Source organism: Calliphora vicina, chromosome 1 (assembly GCF_958450345.1).
Source record: "Calliphora vicina chromosome 1, idCalVici1.1, whole genome shotgun sequence".
In the NCBI taxonomy this organism is placed as follows: Eukaryota; Metazoa; Arthropoda; class Insecta; order Diptera; family Calliphoridae; genus Calliphora; species Calliphora vicina.
In genome coordinates this window covers 28,615,256-28,630,116 of record NC_088780.1, presented here as the reverse complement: position 1 = coordinate 28,630,116, position 14,861 = coordinate 28,615,256, and the positions used below count along the sequence as shown (strand labels likewise).

The 14,861-nt window shown below is 32.3% G+C and overlaps 2 protein-coding genes across 2 annotated transcripts in view; both read right to left on the bottom strand.

Moving 5' to 3' along the window:
* The window catches only part of Hs6st (heparan sulfate 6-O-sulfotransferase), a 408,721-nt gene extending 402,653 nt beyond the window's left edge, over window positions 1–6,068 (bottom strand). Inside the window, exon 1 of the mRNA XM_065506173.1 lies at window positions 5,467–6,068. The gene's annotated coding sequence lies outside the window, so the exon portion shown is untranslated. The remainder of the gene's footprint in view (window positions 1–5,466) is intronic.
* A 2,342-nt stretch (window positions 6,069–8,410) lies between these two features.
* On the bottom strand, window positions 8,411–13,448 carry MBD-R2. Its single transcript, XM_065505968.1, has 5 exons — window positions 11,957–13,448; window positions 11,127–11,894; window positions 10,929–11,061; window positions 8,870–10,347; window positions 8,411–8,798 (listed from the first exon to the last, which is right to left on the bottom strand). Exons 1-5 carry the CDS (start codon window positions 13,104–13,106, stop codon window positions 8,626–8,628), a joined length of 3,702 nt encoding a protein of 1,233 aa, XP_065362040.1. The 5' UTR covers window positions 13,107–13,448; the 3' UTR covers window positions 8,411–8,625.
* Window positions 13,449–14,861: the final 1,413 nt, after the last annotated feature.

The following is a 14,861-nucleotide window of genomic DNA, read 5'->3' as shown; positions in this document are numbered from 1 at the left end:
GGAGATTCCAACACGACAACGACCCGAAACACACCTCTAGGGTTGTAACCGAGTGGTTACAATCCAACGAGGTAAGTGTTTTGCAGTGGCCTACCCAATCGCCAGATCTCAATCCCATAGAAAATCTATGGGAAATTAATCATAAAATAAGGACCCAAAATTACACCAGGAAGGAAGATTTATCGGAGGCGGTTATAAGGGAATGGCAAAATATTTCAAAGGAGACCATTGACTCTTTAATTGCTTCAATGCATCGTCGATGTGTAGCAGTTATAAAAAATAAGGGATACCCAACAAAATATTGAGTTATTGCAAAGTTTAGACCATATTTGTTAAAATAATACCTAAGTTTCCATTGTTTTGTCAATGCCGTAATAAAGAAATCTTTTAATTTTGTTTTCTCATTTTTAGAATTTAATTAATAATGTATATTGTTTTTTGTTAAATTAAGTTAATAAAAGTATACAAATAAAATACTACAAAAATGTTAACATTTTTTAAAAAATTATTTCAGATTTTAGGCCACTAATGAAATATTTGGAAAAGTTTCCATTGTTTTGTCAACCACTGTATACTGAGTCAGGCCGCAAGAAAATCTCTGACAGGTCTGATACAACATCTAACTTAGTCGAGTAATACCGAAATACTTAGAGAGGATGGCGAGACATTCAATAGTCGTACTCATGAGTTATCTAATTGCAAGCTACAAATTAGTAACTTTTACTATGGGCTCGTTCAGACAAGATGGGGCTGCGTACCCACATGTATTATAACCAGAATGATATAACCCCTACTAAACCGAGGGCAGACAACTTATCTTATTGGCCTGACAGGCTCATGTATCCATGCGAGGATACTTTGCCTGCACTATAACGACTTCTGTATAAGTTGTCAAAATGAAGACCAGGATGAAACCATTTTTCATCATCTTTGTCATAGTCCGACAATAGGAGATCTACGCTTAAGGTTTCTGGGACATCGTTCCTTAAATAGTCTTTCTGAGCATTCGGAAGCTAGAGTGCATCAATGCTTTTATCAGCAACAGCAATTGGCTAATCAAATCAGACACGGGAATCTCCACGGAGAGACCTAATATCCGACAATTGACAAATATTCAAGCTTGCAAAACGTTCCATTTTTAAAATTTCCCATGTTTGTACTAAATAAATGTCAAATGGTTACAGCTCAATTATTGACATTGCATGATTGGCTTACAAGGGTTAGGGTCTTCCCACAGCTACTTGCTATGTAAAAGTTTGTCCCTGTAATGTTCCGAAAGTATGAAATGCCTATTGTTTGCTGTTTATTAGTAAGTAGTTTATAGATTTTCATAAAGAAATTGACTGCCTGTTTTCTCTAATCCTTCCTTTTTACATTTGCATTTTTTTGATTTACTAGCGCATGAAGATTTCCCAATTTTCAGCAGAAAGCAGAAACAGTAGTACTGTCAAAGGATCGTCAAGTTCCGACAGTTATTGTTGAATAAATTTAAGATTTTAAATGAGCCTGAGAATTCAATTAAAACTATTTTCAGAATTATTTATTACAGAACCGTATCTTAAGTGAAATAATGAAATAGATTCACTGAACAAATATTATAAGAATTATACACCAAAACTACTTTCACAATTTTTTAAAACCAAAAAAAAAACTCCAAATTAGCCGCACCTAAAGGACAGACAATGCAATATTTGCGATTTCCAATAAAAAAAATATAAGGTGCAATACAATGTTTTAAACTCGCAAAAACAAAAACACTCTCCCCAACATGAACATGTTATAAAAACAAACATTGCAAAAATAAAACAGAAAGAGGTAGACAATAAGCAAACAAAACAAAAACACACAATCTATCGGTCACGAAAATAGAGCACTCCCAGCAGTTAAGCAAGTAGTCAATATATCATTTATAGACTGAAATTGTGACTAATGTTTGACCACTTGGCTGACTCCAATTTATATATTTTGAAATGTATGTGCTCTTTGTAGTGCAGAGAGAAGTCAATTGATTACTTTATACTTCCCAGGTAATCTAGCGTGAAGACATTTGTCACTTAAGTGTCTCTAAGTAATATTGAGTGTATTCGCTTTGAACGTTTATTTTGTAGTACAATTTAGAAAGTATGTAGTTTTTTATCCATCAGAAGTTATCTATTGGCAAGTTGTCGGAGGAAGGTTTTTTACAAGCAATCGGTTATTGGACAGTCTATGAGATGTCTTTTAAACTGACTATTTCAGGTCAATGTTAACAAACAACTAGTCATGTAGCTGATCAAGTAACCAGTTAGATATCAAGTATGTGAATTTAAAAGGATCAAATGACCCCCTGCTTAGGACATGCCCATGTTAAAATACCTACTCACATGGCTAAATTATAGCTAAAATCACTTGTTCGGGACAGTCTACTAGAACTACTGGTTTATTTCAAAATTTAAATACCTATATTGATATAAATTTAACAACACACAAATAAACCAATAAATATTTATGCAAAAACAAAGAAAACAACAACAAAACGTAAATAAGAATTAAAAATAAAACAACCGGCAAAGTAAAAATAAAAATAAAAACATTTTAAAGAAGAACAAGAGAAAACAACTGAGAATAAGACAAAAACAAATGCACAAAGGCAAGCAAGCGTCTGCAGAGTTTTTGTTTTTATATACATGAGAAAAAAGCCAGTCTCCCCCCGCCTAGAAAGGAAAATGACAAAATTACAATAACAAAAACAAACACATTGGCCAGGAAATTAAATAAAAAACAAGTAAGAGTACTATATTCGGCAGTGCCGAATCTTAAATACCCTCCACCTAAATATGATGGTATGACAACTGAAATAATATAACAATTGTTAGTAAGACTAGTTTACGCAGATCTAATTCAGCAATTTATAATTGAAATTCCTATTAGAACATATGAAATTTAACAGTTTATATACTTAATAATAAGTTAATACGTTAGGATCAACATTTTTCCTTTTTAACCTCAAGGGAAGATTCTTCACTGAAGAAACAGATTATAAACAAGTAAGAGTACTATATTCGGCCGTGCCTAATTCAGCAATTTATAACTGAAATTCCTATTAGAACGTATGAAATTTAACAATTTATATACTTAATAATTAGTTAATACGTTTGGATCAACATTTTTCCCTTTTAACCTCAAGTGAAGGAACAGAGTATAAAAAAGGGTATACAAATATATTTAGACAAATTTCAAAATATTTGGTTGTGGGACTTATGTGGGAACTATAACCTATTATGATTCGATTGTCATAAAATATTTTTACGTGATTTTTATGTATTTATATGAGAGCTGTGGCCAATTATCTGTGTACTATTTTGGTTTAATATATGGATGCTATGACCTATTATGGTCCTAAGTATTTAAGGGCTATTTTTGTAGAATTTCAAGAGTGGACCTTTTATGGTAGCTATGGCGAATTATGGACCAATATTTAAAAAATCTTGTAGTACGATTCTTGGATACAAATTACTGATCGGTGTAAAATTTTGGTTCAGTATAGATTTTTTTTTGATATTTGTGCATGTTAATGTGTTTTCCTGAAGTGGTTCTTATATGGAGGTTATGACCAATTATGGGCCTATCATCATAAAATTTGGAACATCGATTTTTGTATATATTGAATAAATTTGTTTTGAATTTCAACCTGATAACTATATTTGTAAGAAATTTATGAGGATTTTAGTGATTGGACCTTATATAGTGGACCTTATATAGGAGCTATGGTTAAATATGGACCGATATTCACAAAATCCAGAAGTATGATTACTGGATACAAATTACTGATCTGTGCGTAATTTCATTTTGATATCGATATGTTTTTAATACTTTTTAAGTTTAATATCTTTTTTCGGAAATGGGCCTTATAGGGGAGCTATGACCAATTATCGGCCAATCTGCATAAAATTTGGTACAGTGATATCTATATATATGAGTATAATTTTTGTCGAATTTTAGCATGATAAATGTATTTATAAGAGATTTATGAGAACTTAACTGATTTTTGGAAGTGGACCTTATATGGGAGCTATGGTCAAATATGGACCGATATTCACAAAATCCAGTAGTATGATTTCTAAATATAAACTATGGATGTGTGTGAAATTTTGTTTTGATATTGATATTTTTTTAGATATTTATGTAGGTTATTGTGTTTTTCGGAAGTGGTCCTTATATGGGAGCTATAACCAATTATCGGCCGATCTTCATAGAATTAGGTACAACGATTTTGGTATATATGGGGATTATTTATGTCGAATTTCAACTTGATAGCAACATTTATAAGACATTTATGCTTATTTAAGGGATTTTCGGAAGCATACTTTATATGGGGGCTATGGTCAAATATGGGCCGATCCACGAAAAGTTTTGTAATATCATTTTTTTTATCACGAAACTTATTTTTGCTGAATTTTATATGGATATTCCTATTCTGTAGGCATTTATAGACCATAGAACCATATTTCGGGAAGTAATTTGTATGAGGGCTAGGAGAAATCTTGGACCGATTCTTATAATTTTCACCAGAGTTACGCCTTTTATCATAAAAGTAACGAGTGCAAAATTTTATGATATTAGCTGCAATATATTTACAAAAAATGTCCAAATATATGTATGTGAAAATTATCAATTTTTTTTGAGGTTGTTCCACATTTTAATTCATAACTTTGGTTCCACTGTACCGATTTCCCTGATTTTCAATACCAAACTGATTAGGACAATAATAAACATTCTTCTTGCAACTCTACTAAGTTTTTTTGCGTATTTTGGACGTGAGCGTGTTTTACACAGACAGACAGACAGACAGACGGACAGACAGACGGACATGGCTCAATCGACTTAGAATTTCATAAGGATCAATAATATATATACTTTGTTGGGTCTCAGATGAATATTTCTCAATGTTACACACGGAACGACAAACTTATATATACCCTCATTCACCACTTATGGTGGTGGAGGGTATAAAAAGGGTTATCAGCAGCAAATGTATGCTGGTTGTTGTCGTTGTCGACACGGTAGTCGTCCCACAGTCTGGCCAAACTGTCAAAATGACACAAACATTAACATCACAAGCAGAGAATGTGATAGAAACTGAAAACTAAAGCAAAAAAGCGAATAAAGGCAAGAAGTAAAGCAAATAAATGAAAAACAGCTGTAAACATTTGCCAAAATATAAAAATTTAACAAGAAACACCAATAAACTTTCTTCTTTAATACAGAATTAGAGTTTTATATTAAATTTCCACATAAAATGTTTATTTTAACAAACAAAAGCACAACAGCTGTGAAGCATACATTTTTCTAATAAAAAATTATAAATAAAAAAACAATAATTTCACTTTTACGACTCTAGCAGACGCTGTACAAAAAAAGCAATAAAAAATCTCAAAACTTAAAACTATTAAAGAAAATTTTGTTTTTAACCAGCCATTCATTCACCTTGAAGAGATTTTTTTTAAAATAAAATCTTCGTGTGCTGTGTAGTTTTGTTGTTTATTTTTTCTAATATGATTTTAGTGTATGTTTTCCAATTGTTGTACTTTATTTATAAACAATATTTTTTTATATTTACATTGCACTACACTTTATTATTACATTTTATATTTTTTGGTTTGTTATTATTTTCTATATTGCTATTATTGTTGTCATATTTTATTTTCACTTTAGGTTTTATTATTTATCACTTTATTTTTTCTATTTTATATTAAATACTTGATTTTTTATTCCTATATACTGTTGTAAAGATTGCCCCCTCTTTATTTTTTACACACTTTTTAAGGAAATTGCACAGACACACATTGAGTTATAAAAAACTTTTTGTTGATTTGCTGGTATCTTCGATAAACTATTGCTTCAATTTTCACTTATTTCTTTAGACAATTTGTTATTCATATTATTATCTTAATTCACTTTAATACGCGTATTGTTTTATTTTGTTTATTCTTTAATGTTTGCTGTAATTCGGTAAATTACAATTTGTTTTATTCGGATACTTATTTAACTCTACGCACTACCGTCGCAACATGTTTTCATGTTGCTGTCAACTAAACAACTGTCAATGGCAAGTGTTTTTTGCCTTAACTGGTGCGGTTAAATTAACAAACCAAATTGTCTAATAAATGGTTGGCAATGCGCAAGTAAATATAAAGTAATACACGGTAAACATTTATGAAAAGTAAAATGGAATTTTAATTTAATGGAAAATTTATAGTTTTTATATTTGTAATCCAATCAGAATAATTTTTGCCTATGATTTTGAATTTGTTTCTATAAAAAATCATTAATTTTTTCGGATACATCCAAATACAATATAAATGGTAGTGATGGGAGAACATTTGTAAGAAGGCCGAATGGAATCGAACTGGACTCCGAGCACACAAATAGGAAAGTGTGGTGTAGAGCTGTTTTTCAAGGCAAGGTATGGGTCCAATTCATATTATGAATGATACTAAACTTGAATATGATACAGATCCATTGTTATATATCCATACGCTGAGGAAAATATCACCCTTGTTTTTAGATTCCAACACAATCTCCCAAACAGACCTCTATGGTTGTAAGACCCCTTTCGCACTAGGCAATTTAGTTGCGCAAGTCTCTTGCCCAACAAAAAAACAGCATGCTAAATTTTCTTCTCCTTAACCCGACATTACTTCTGACGTCTACAAACACAAAAGACTTGCGCAACTAAATTGCCTAGTGTGAAAGGGGTCTTACCGAGTGTTTATAATCCAATGAGTGCATGTTTTAAAGTAGTCTGGCTATTAGCCAGATCTAAATACCATATAAAACCTATTGGAAAATATGGATTCAAAATTAGACCCTAAATGAAGATTTATCAGATGTGGTTATATGGGAATGGTAAACTTTTTCAGAGGAGAGGGTTAAATCGTTAATTGGTACAATGCATCGTTGCTGTGAAACAGTAATAAAAAAACAGGGATACCTATCTAATAAAATAAAAATGTTTTTTTCCATTACCAAGTTTCCATTGTTTTGTCAACATATGTAAATAAAAGTATATATTAATAAAAAACGAAAAATAGAACAAATTTCTAAAAATAAAATTGGATTGTGACTTATTAATTGAAAATTTGCCAAAGTTTCCATTGTATTGTAAATCACTGTATGTTTTTCATTGTCAAAGTCGGTATGAATCTCAAAAACAAATTCACCCCTATTGCGAATCAATATTTCACATGAAATATTTTCCCTTTTGTTGTTAAATTTTTAGATGAAATTATGTAAACAATAAACTGTTGTTACATACAAAATTAACTATTGTGAATGAAAAGTTCATGTGAATATCACGATAGCAATTTTCACTTCGAGGGATATGGATATTTCATGAGAACAAAATTTCACATGTTATTGCCGATAGGGGTGATTGAAGTGAACTTTTATGTACAGACTTATTTCCCAGTGGATTTTAAAAGTGACTTACTTATTTGACAGTTTTTGGACTGAGCAATATGTTATGGATTTGTTTTTCAGGATATCGGATGCGTATATGAATTCTATTATTATTATTATATATTTATTTATTTTTTTGTATATTTTGCATATATTAAAGAACGGTGAGCCATTTTTTCGTATAACCCGAGAACTGGTTTTCTAATGAATTCTCTAGTTGAGAGCTTATCGAGATATCCAGTTCTTGAGAATGATGACGAATTGATGTTTGTTTGCTTAAGCAGCAATGTGATAATTAACTTTCTGAGAGATAGCCAGTGTCAAAATCTCTAATATAGTCCATATTCTTGAATCCCTTCAATACTTATGAAAATAAATCACTATTAATCATATTTTGTATGGTAATTGGATGTTTTTTTTAATTTACTCAGTATTCCTGATTTTTTTTTGAAATTTAGTTTTGATATTTATTCCAGCCACGAGAATAAATTTGTTTTCAATGGTGGAAAGTTAAAACGAGTTTTGCACTAAAATTGAGTTTACAAAACTCGTGTCAGTCATTTTATTCAGAATGGTTTCAATTCCGTAGTTAGCATTCCAATGAATTTTGTTTTACAAACAAATTTGATAATTCTGTTTTTTCGATTTTCATTTGATAAAATTATAGCAAAAGTCAAAGAAAACTGCTTTCAGATAAAACAACCCGTTTTTTCTTAGTGTATTTTCATGTAATTAACATAAGTTGCCAACTATTGTTATGGATTTGTTGTTGTATAGCTGTCAAAATTGAGCGAATCTAATAGGAAAGTGAAAAACCATAATAACAAAAGCGCCATCGTTATGTGGAAACTTTATTAAATATACACCGATTGTAGTAAGGACTACAACCATAACCAATGTATTACAGTGAACACAAAATTATTTAGCATAACAATTTGAAATAAAATGTATTTTTGGACTAAAAAACATATTTCTTAGCGGGGAAGGGGTTTTTATTTAAATTTATTTCATCAATTTCAAACAAAATAATGGAATAAAATGTACAAGGAAATATAGCTTTTAAAAAGCTAGCAGATTAAAAACGATTATGAATGAATTATAAAAACTAAGCAAAAAAATTAAGTATACCTAACTAAATATTAAAAACAATTCCTTGATAAAAGGAAGTTACTCCATTGCAGCATATTATTTAGCTACATGTAAGGGATGCTTATAAGCCAATTTAGTGTGTTCCAAACTGTTTAGTTTGGCAATTTGTTTAACCGTCTCCAATTCCTTGATAAAAGCAGCCAAAACATCTTTGGTGGCACCCAAATCGTCCATACGTAAATCGGGCAAATCATCCTCACTTTCCAAAACTAAAATAAAGAAAAATTGTAAAATTTAAAAAAAAATTATAAAAAAAATAAATAAATGTTTAAAACTTTACCATCTATGGCTGCTTCTATGTCACTTAAACGACCCATTACCAATTCCTGTTGTATCTTTATATGTTCCATTAAACGCTGCTGGCACTCAATGGGATCTATGGGTGCCTCTGGCTGTGGTATATTGGGCACCAGCCTGGCCGGAGTAGTGGGTTCAGATTTGATTTTCTTTGAGGGTGTTAGAGGTAAACTGCTGGCATTATTTATTTTGTTATCATCCTCAGTTTCATGTTTAATTTCATTCTTTATTTCGGAAATAACATCCTCATCCCACTTTTTAGCCCACAAATAGAGTTTGGGATGACCTTTGTTATTGGCTATATTGATTTTAACTCTAAGCGAATGCATATAGTTTTTCAATTCCAATATATTGCCGGTTAGAGTATGAGAACGTTTGAGATATTCAGATCTTTTGTTTAGTTGGCTGCTGTTGGAAGCATGGAAGTTGGCTACCGGTAGTTTGCCTTCATACAGCCAATCTTGATCATGCTTGAAACGTAAGGATTCACGGCTTCTTTGGGGATTGCGGCATATGTAGCAGACATATTTATCGGGAACTTGTGACACCTTGTCTATGCCATTGCATAGGCCATGCTGCCAGCAGAGACATAATTCACATTGAATCATCAAACCATCTTCCTCACAATAGCCACACAGACAATTGATGATTTCCTCTTGACGCATGTGTACGATTTTAATTAATTCACCATTTTCTTTGATATATTGGGGAGGTTGATTGATAATAGCCTCGTTTTCGGTGGAATTTTGTGGCTGGAACGAATTTGATCCAGAATCTGCGGTTATGGGCGAGTCAACACTACTTAGGGGAGTATTGGAGGGTAAAACTGGTTTACGTTTCTTGACGTCTTTATTAATTTCTGGCGTAGCATTGAAGGAATGACGGGTCTCCTCAAATTCAGCCACACCACTGAAGCTAGAATCAGTAGCCACTGGTAAAGGAGTGGCGGAGGAGGTTGTAGCCACCACTCCGGCGGCTGCTTGTGCCGCAGTAAGATATTTCCTAGTGGTTCTTTGACGATTACTTTTCCTAGAGCCGGGTGTTCTTTTGCTGGGTGAAAATCTAGAACGTTTAAGGGGTGGTGCTTCTGTCCCACCTAACTCTGTGGCCACTGTATCATCGGCTGCACTGTTGGAGGCAAAAGAACTTTCTAAAACCGCTGTAGATTGTGTATTAATGGAAGAATCATTTTGTGAAGTGTCCATAGTATCTTCAACTTTAATTGTGCTTTCCTCCAATTGTTCTGTTTTAATTTCGACTGGTAAAGCATCCACAGAGGTCTTTAGGGCGCCCGTACTTCTGCGATGTGCCCTAGTTTGTTCTAGATCTTGTTGATGTAATTTAGCAAAGAATTGCTGGTTGGGTATTTGATTTTTAGGTGCCGGCTCAAAGGCTTCATTGTTAACGGGATGTGTGCGTTTTTCAGCCAGTTCTAGCATTTTAGGGCAGGAGCCGAGTAATCTGAGGAAAATAATTTTTAATGAAATAGAGTTTTTCGAGGAAATAAAGTTTATTTTTGGCTAAAATATGTAACTTAGTCAATAAAAAGCTTTCGAGAGAAAAATAATTTTTTGAAAAAAGTGAAAAAAGTTTTTTGGAAAAAATATTTGGTTTTTAATGAAAAAAAAAAATATTTTAAATAAATTTTTGGTGAAAAAAATATTTTATTTTTTCCCAATGAAAAAATCATATAATTTTGATGAAAAACCTTTTTGAAAAAAAAAATAATTTTTATGAAAAAATTTTAAAAAAAAATTGGTAAAAAAAAAATGTTAGGATCGTGTTTTTTGATTATATCTCAGCATTTTTAGGGCAGATTAGCTTTATTGATTTTGGTGAAAAAGTTTTCTCGATAAAAAACCTTTTTGATGAAAAAAAGCTTGTTTTAACAAAGAAAGCATTTCGAGTTTTCATGATCAGAAAAAAGTTTTGGATACAAATCATATAAATATTTTATATAAAAACGATTTTTGTTGGAAAATCTTTTTTCTTAATAAAGAAGCTTAAAAAAGTTCAAATAAAAAAGAGCAATTTAAACTTACTTGATTAAATTCCGATGATAATGCTTAACATGAATTTGCAAATGGTTTTCTTTCCGGAAATTCTTTGAACAGCCCTCTTGGGGACAACGAAATAGATTATCGATGATCTGCACTTTTAGGCCCCCAACCATAGCTAAAATAAAGTATTTAAAAGTTAAATAAGAAACAAACAACTTAACAAGGAAATTCCTAACTTACCATATCCGTCATCCACCTTTTTTGGTTCCACTACAGCTGTTACTGCTAAAGCAGCAGAGGCAACTACAGGCGTGGGTGTACCACAGTCTGAAGAAACCATTGGCTCCTCTTTCAAACCCACCGTGGGCGTAGAGGTGGGTGTTGGAGTCGAACTAACTTCAGCCGATTCTAAAAGTTGTTTTGGTACCTCAGCCTCTACTTGGGTCACGCTTTTATCTTCAGCGGCCAAACTGCTAGAAGATGTGGTCAATAGTTCTATGGGAGGCAATGGTTCTGCTATGGGTGTCTCCATATATGGAGAGGAAACAGCAGACGGCAATGGTCCCACTATAGTAGCTGGTTTTGATTCCAAACTAGTGTCTAAGGAAGTATTTAGCGATGATTTGGATTTAACCGGCTGTTGTGGCACATAATCAGGAGTGTGTGCATAACAATTAATATCTTTGGCTCGTCTGCGGTGTATACTAAAGTCATAGATGTCTGGATTATATACTTGACCCTGCTCCTCTAAATAGGTTTTCAGATCAGCTTTTGATCTAAAACGTTTGCCGTTGGGAGTGACCAATATAACATCCCATTTTCCCAAAACATTAGAACGTTGATACATATGCTTTACCCAGCCGGGAGGTAAACGCCAATCTTCTACTATAACCGTGGGTTTACGATGCTCACCTACTACCAAAAAACCTTCACGACCAATCGGTTGATCGTTAACCCAATGACAAGTCCATTCACCATCTTTGGGTATTTCCGGGAGATTAAGGGACGCTGTAAAAACAAATTAGAAACATTTAGAATAAATTAAAGAAAAATTCAAATCCATTACATACATAAATCCAATTTGGACAAATCCAACAAAGGCCAATCTTTTCTGGGACCATTGGGTGCTTTCTTTTTAGGCTGGGAACCAGAATTTTGACCGGATGAAGGTCTTTTCACTGCCGGCACTGTGGGTGTAACAGGCAAAGGTGCTTGGGTTGCAGCTAAGACAACAGGATCAACTGGCAATTCAGCTGGTACATCTGATGGTACACTACTCTCTACCACTTCTGGTTCTAACACACTCGACAACTGTACTTTATTCATATGAATAGCACGCACATTCTTAATATAGCCATCATCGAATAAAATCTCATAAATATCATTAGGTAGAATTTTCTTAACAGTGCCAGGAAATTTTCGAGGACCCGACCAACGTGCCAAGCATTTTTCTTCCAATTCGAAGTTTAGAATAGGTTTGGTTGAAATGCGCTGTCTTAGACGAGAAGAATTCATGGGGATCCATTCTTCAGTGCCCGCCATATTGGATTTATTTTTACCAGTCTTTTCGAATTTAATTAAAACCTCACGATCATCATTGTCGACTTCAACAATACGGGCTGAATGCCAGACACCATCAAAATCTTGGGCCTCCAAACGGGCTCCGGGGTTAAAAGATGTAACTGGTTCAAATTTAACATTTGGAGGTGTTGCTGGATTCGCCACAGAAGTCTCAGTGAAAGATTCCTCTAAAACTCCTTCAACTTTTTCCACTTTAATGCCAGCGGCTGCATTTAGTTCGGCTGTTTGAGCCATAATTTGTGCTACTGTGGCCGCCACAGTTGCTTTGGTATCTTCATCTACCGTGGAGGAGGAGGTGGTCAATAAATTGCTGGGGGCCGCCGTACCCGTAGAATTTAAAAACTCCAGATCCTCTTCAATTTGCGCAGCATCAATTTTACCCCAGGGAAAGACCGTAGGAAACACTTTTTGCTTTAGCAAATATTTACCACTGCGCTGTGGTTGAAAGTCGGCACGACGAAAGTGCCGGGAGCATACTAAAACACTTTTGGTAATGTGGCGATCAGCACTTATTTTTGTGTTGCGTATCCAAATAGAGCGTGCATTTTGGTCAGAGGGAAAGGAATGATAAGTAACACCATGATGTTCCGGCAAGCGTGACGTTGAAGTACAACCGGCAATACAACACCGGCGACCCATTGTTTATGTTTTGCTATTGGCTTTTCTGTTTGTTTATGTTTATATTTTTTGGTGGGTAATGGCGTTTCAGCGAGTGAGAATGTAGTGGTATTTTTTTTTCAATGCTTGTTCTTTTTCCAATTATCTGTGACGAAATATTCTAGCAATTTTACAATTCACTTTTTTAGTTTTAAATTCATTTATTTGTTGAAAATTTTATATTTTTAATGTGTGGTATTTATGGTTAAATACTTTGCTTTATTTTTTGTTTAATTTTAAAGCATTTTTCTTATTATTTTTAATTATTTTCATACAGCCTACTGGGCATTCACGTTTTCTCGAGAAAAAATGCTGACGAACTGTTTTATCTGTCAATTTTTCATGTCATAGCAGCGAGTTGTCATATATATTATGAAGTATTGCCAGATAAATGTTTAAATAAAACGGTTTTAAAGGTATTGCCATTAGCTTAAAAATGGAATTTGTATTTAAGTTTGAAATTGTATAGAGTTTTGGTAATTATTTAAACAGGTTTTATGTTAATTATAATTTTTTACATTTTTAGTAAATTGTTTACCCTTTCTTGTTCTGGCCAGGTTTTTACGATAAATTTTAAAATTGTTTATGAATTTGGGGGTAGAATTTTTTAAGGTTAAACATTTTTTAATTAAATGTTATATAATCAGCATTATTTAAGAAATGAAATGTATGTGTATATTATTGTTAAAAGTATAAACAGGAATAGCTGTGATTATTATTTTATCTTTATTATTTCATTAAAAATTATAAATTGATTTGACCTATATTTTATGCCAAACTCATTGAAATTTCAAATACTGAGGTTTTTAAATAATTCATAAACATTTTTTTTATTACCACATCAACTTTTTTATTGTTAAATATTGTATTTGTTGCCAAGTCCTTTAATTTTATAAACAAATTTTAATATTCACACAGCATTTTTAGCTAAAAACAAAACAACTTTTTTGACGATAATGAACTTGGACTAAACAATCATTGTATTCTGTTGCCAAAAACATGATTTGCAAAATAATTCTTAGAAGTTTTTTTTTAATTTTTTTTTAGTACAACAATATACATACAAAACGCCCATTTGTGCAAAACATTAAGCGGAAATAAAAGCAATATAAATGGTTTAATAAAATTATTTTCCTAAAGTCTCGTGGTTTAAATTTGAAATCGAAAACAAAAAATTTAAATTTAACAATCATCGCAGACTGGCGAGAATACGATTAATTAAACTTGCATTGCATATTAACATAAAATAAAGACTGTTACGAAGTGTTACGATCAGGTGTAGTCGACTCAGATCTACCATTAGATAGTTTCTATAATATAAACAAAAATTTTTAAAAATAAATTTAGAGCAAACAATTTATCAGTGTTGAATAAATTTTTAAATTATTCTACAATTTTGAAAAGATTTTTTAGGGAAGTTCATTCCATTATATAAAAATGGAGATGGCGATAATGCCGATTCGAAATTAAGGATTTTTCAATAATTATTGTAATCTATTATTCTGCCAATACCGGCTGCTTTTAAAGTACTGCACCAAAAGTTTGTGTTGAAAATTTTTATTTTTTTGAACATCAAAAACTCAAAATCATCCATGAAAATATACTGACTGACGTACGATGTGTTTTTTGGCATCCGTATTGTGTCAAATAAATTCACGCTTTGCGGTGTTTTTTTATACACAAACAAAATTAAACAAATTGTGCGCTCAAGGTGACAATTATTTAGAATATTTAACA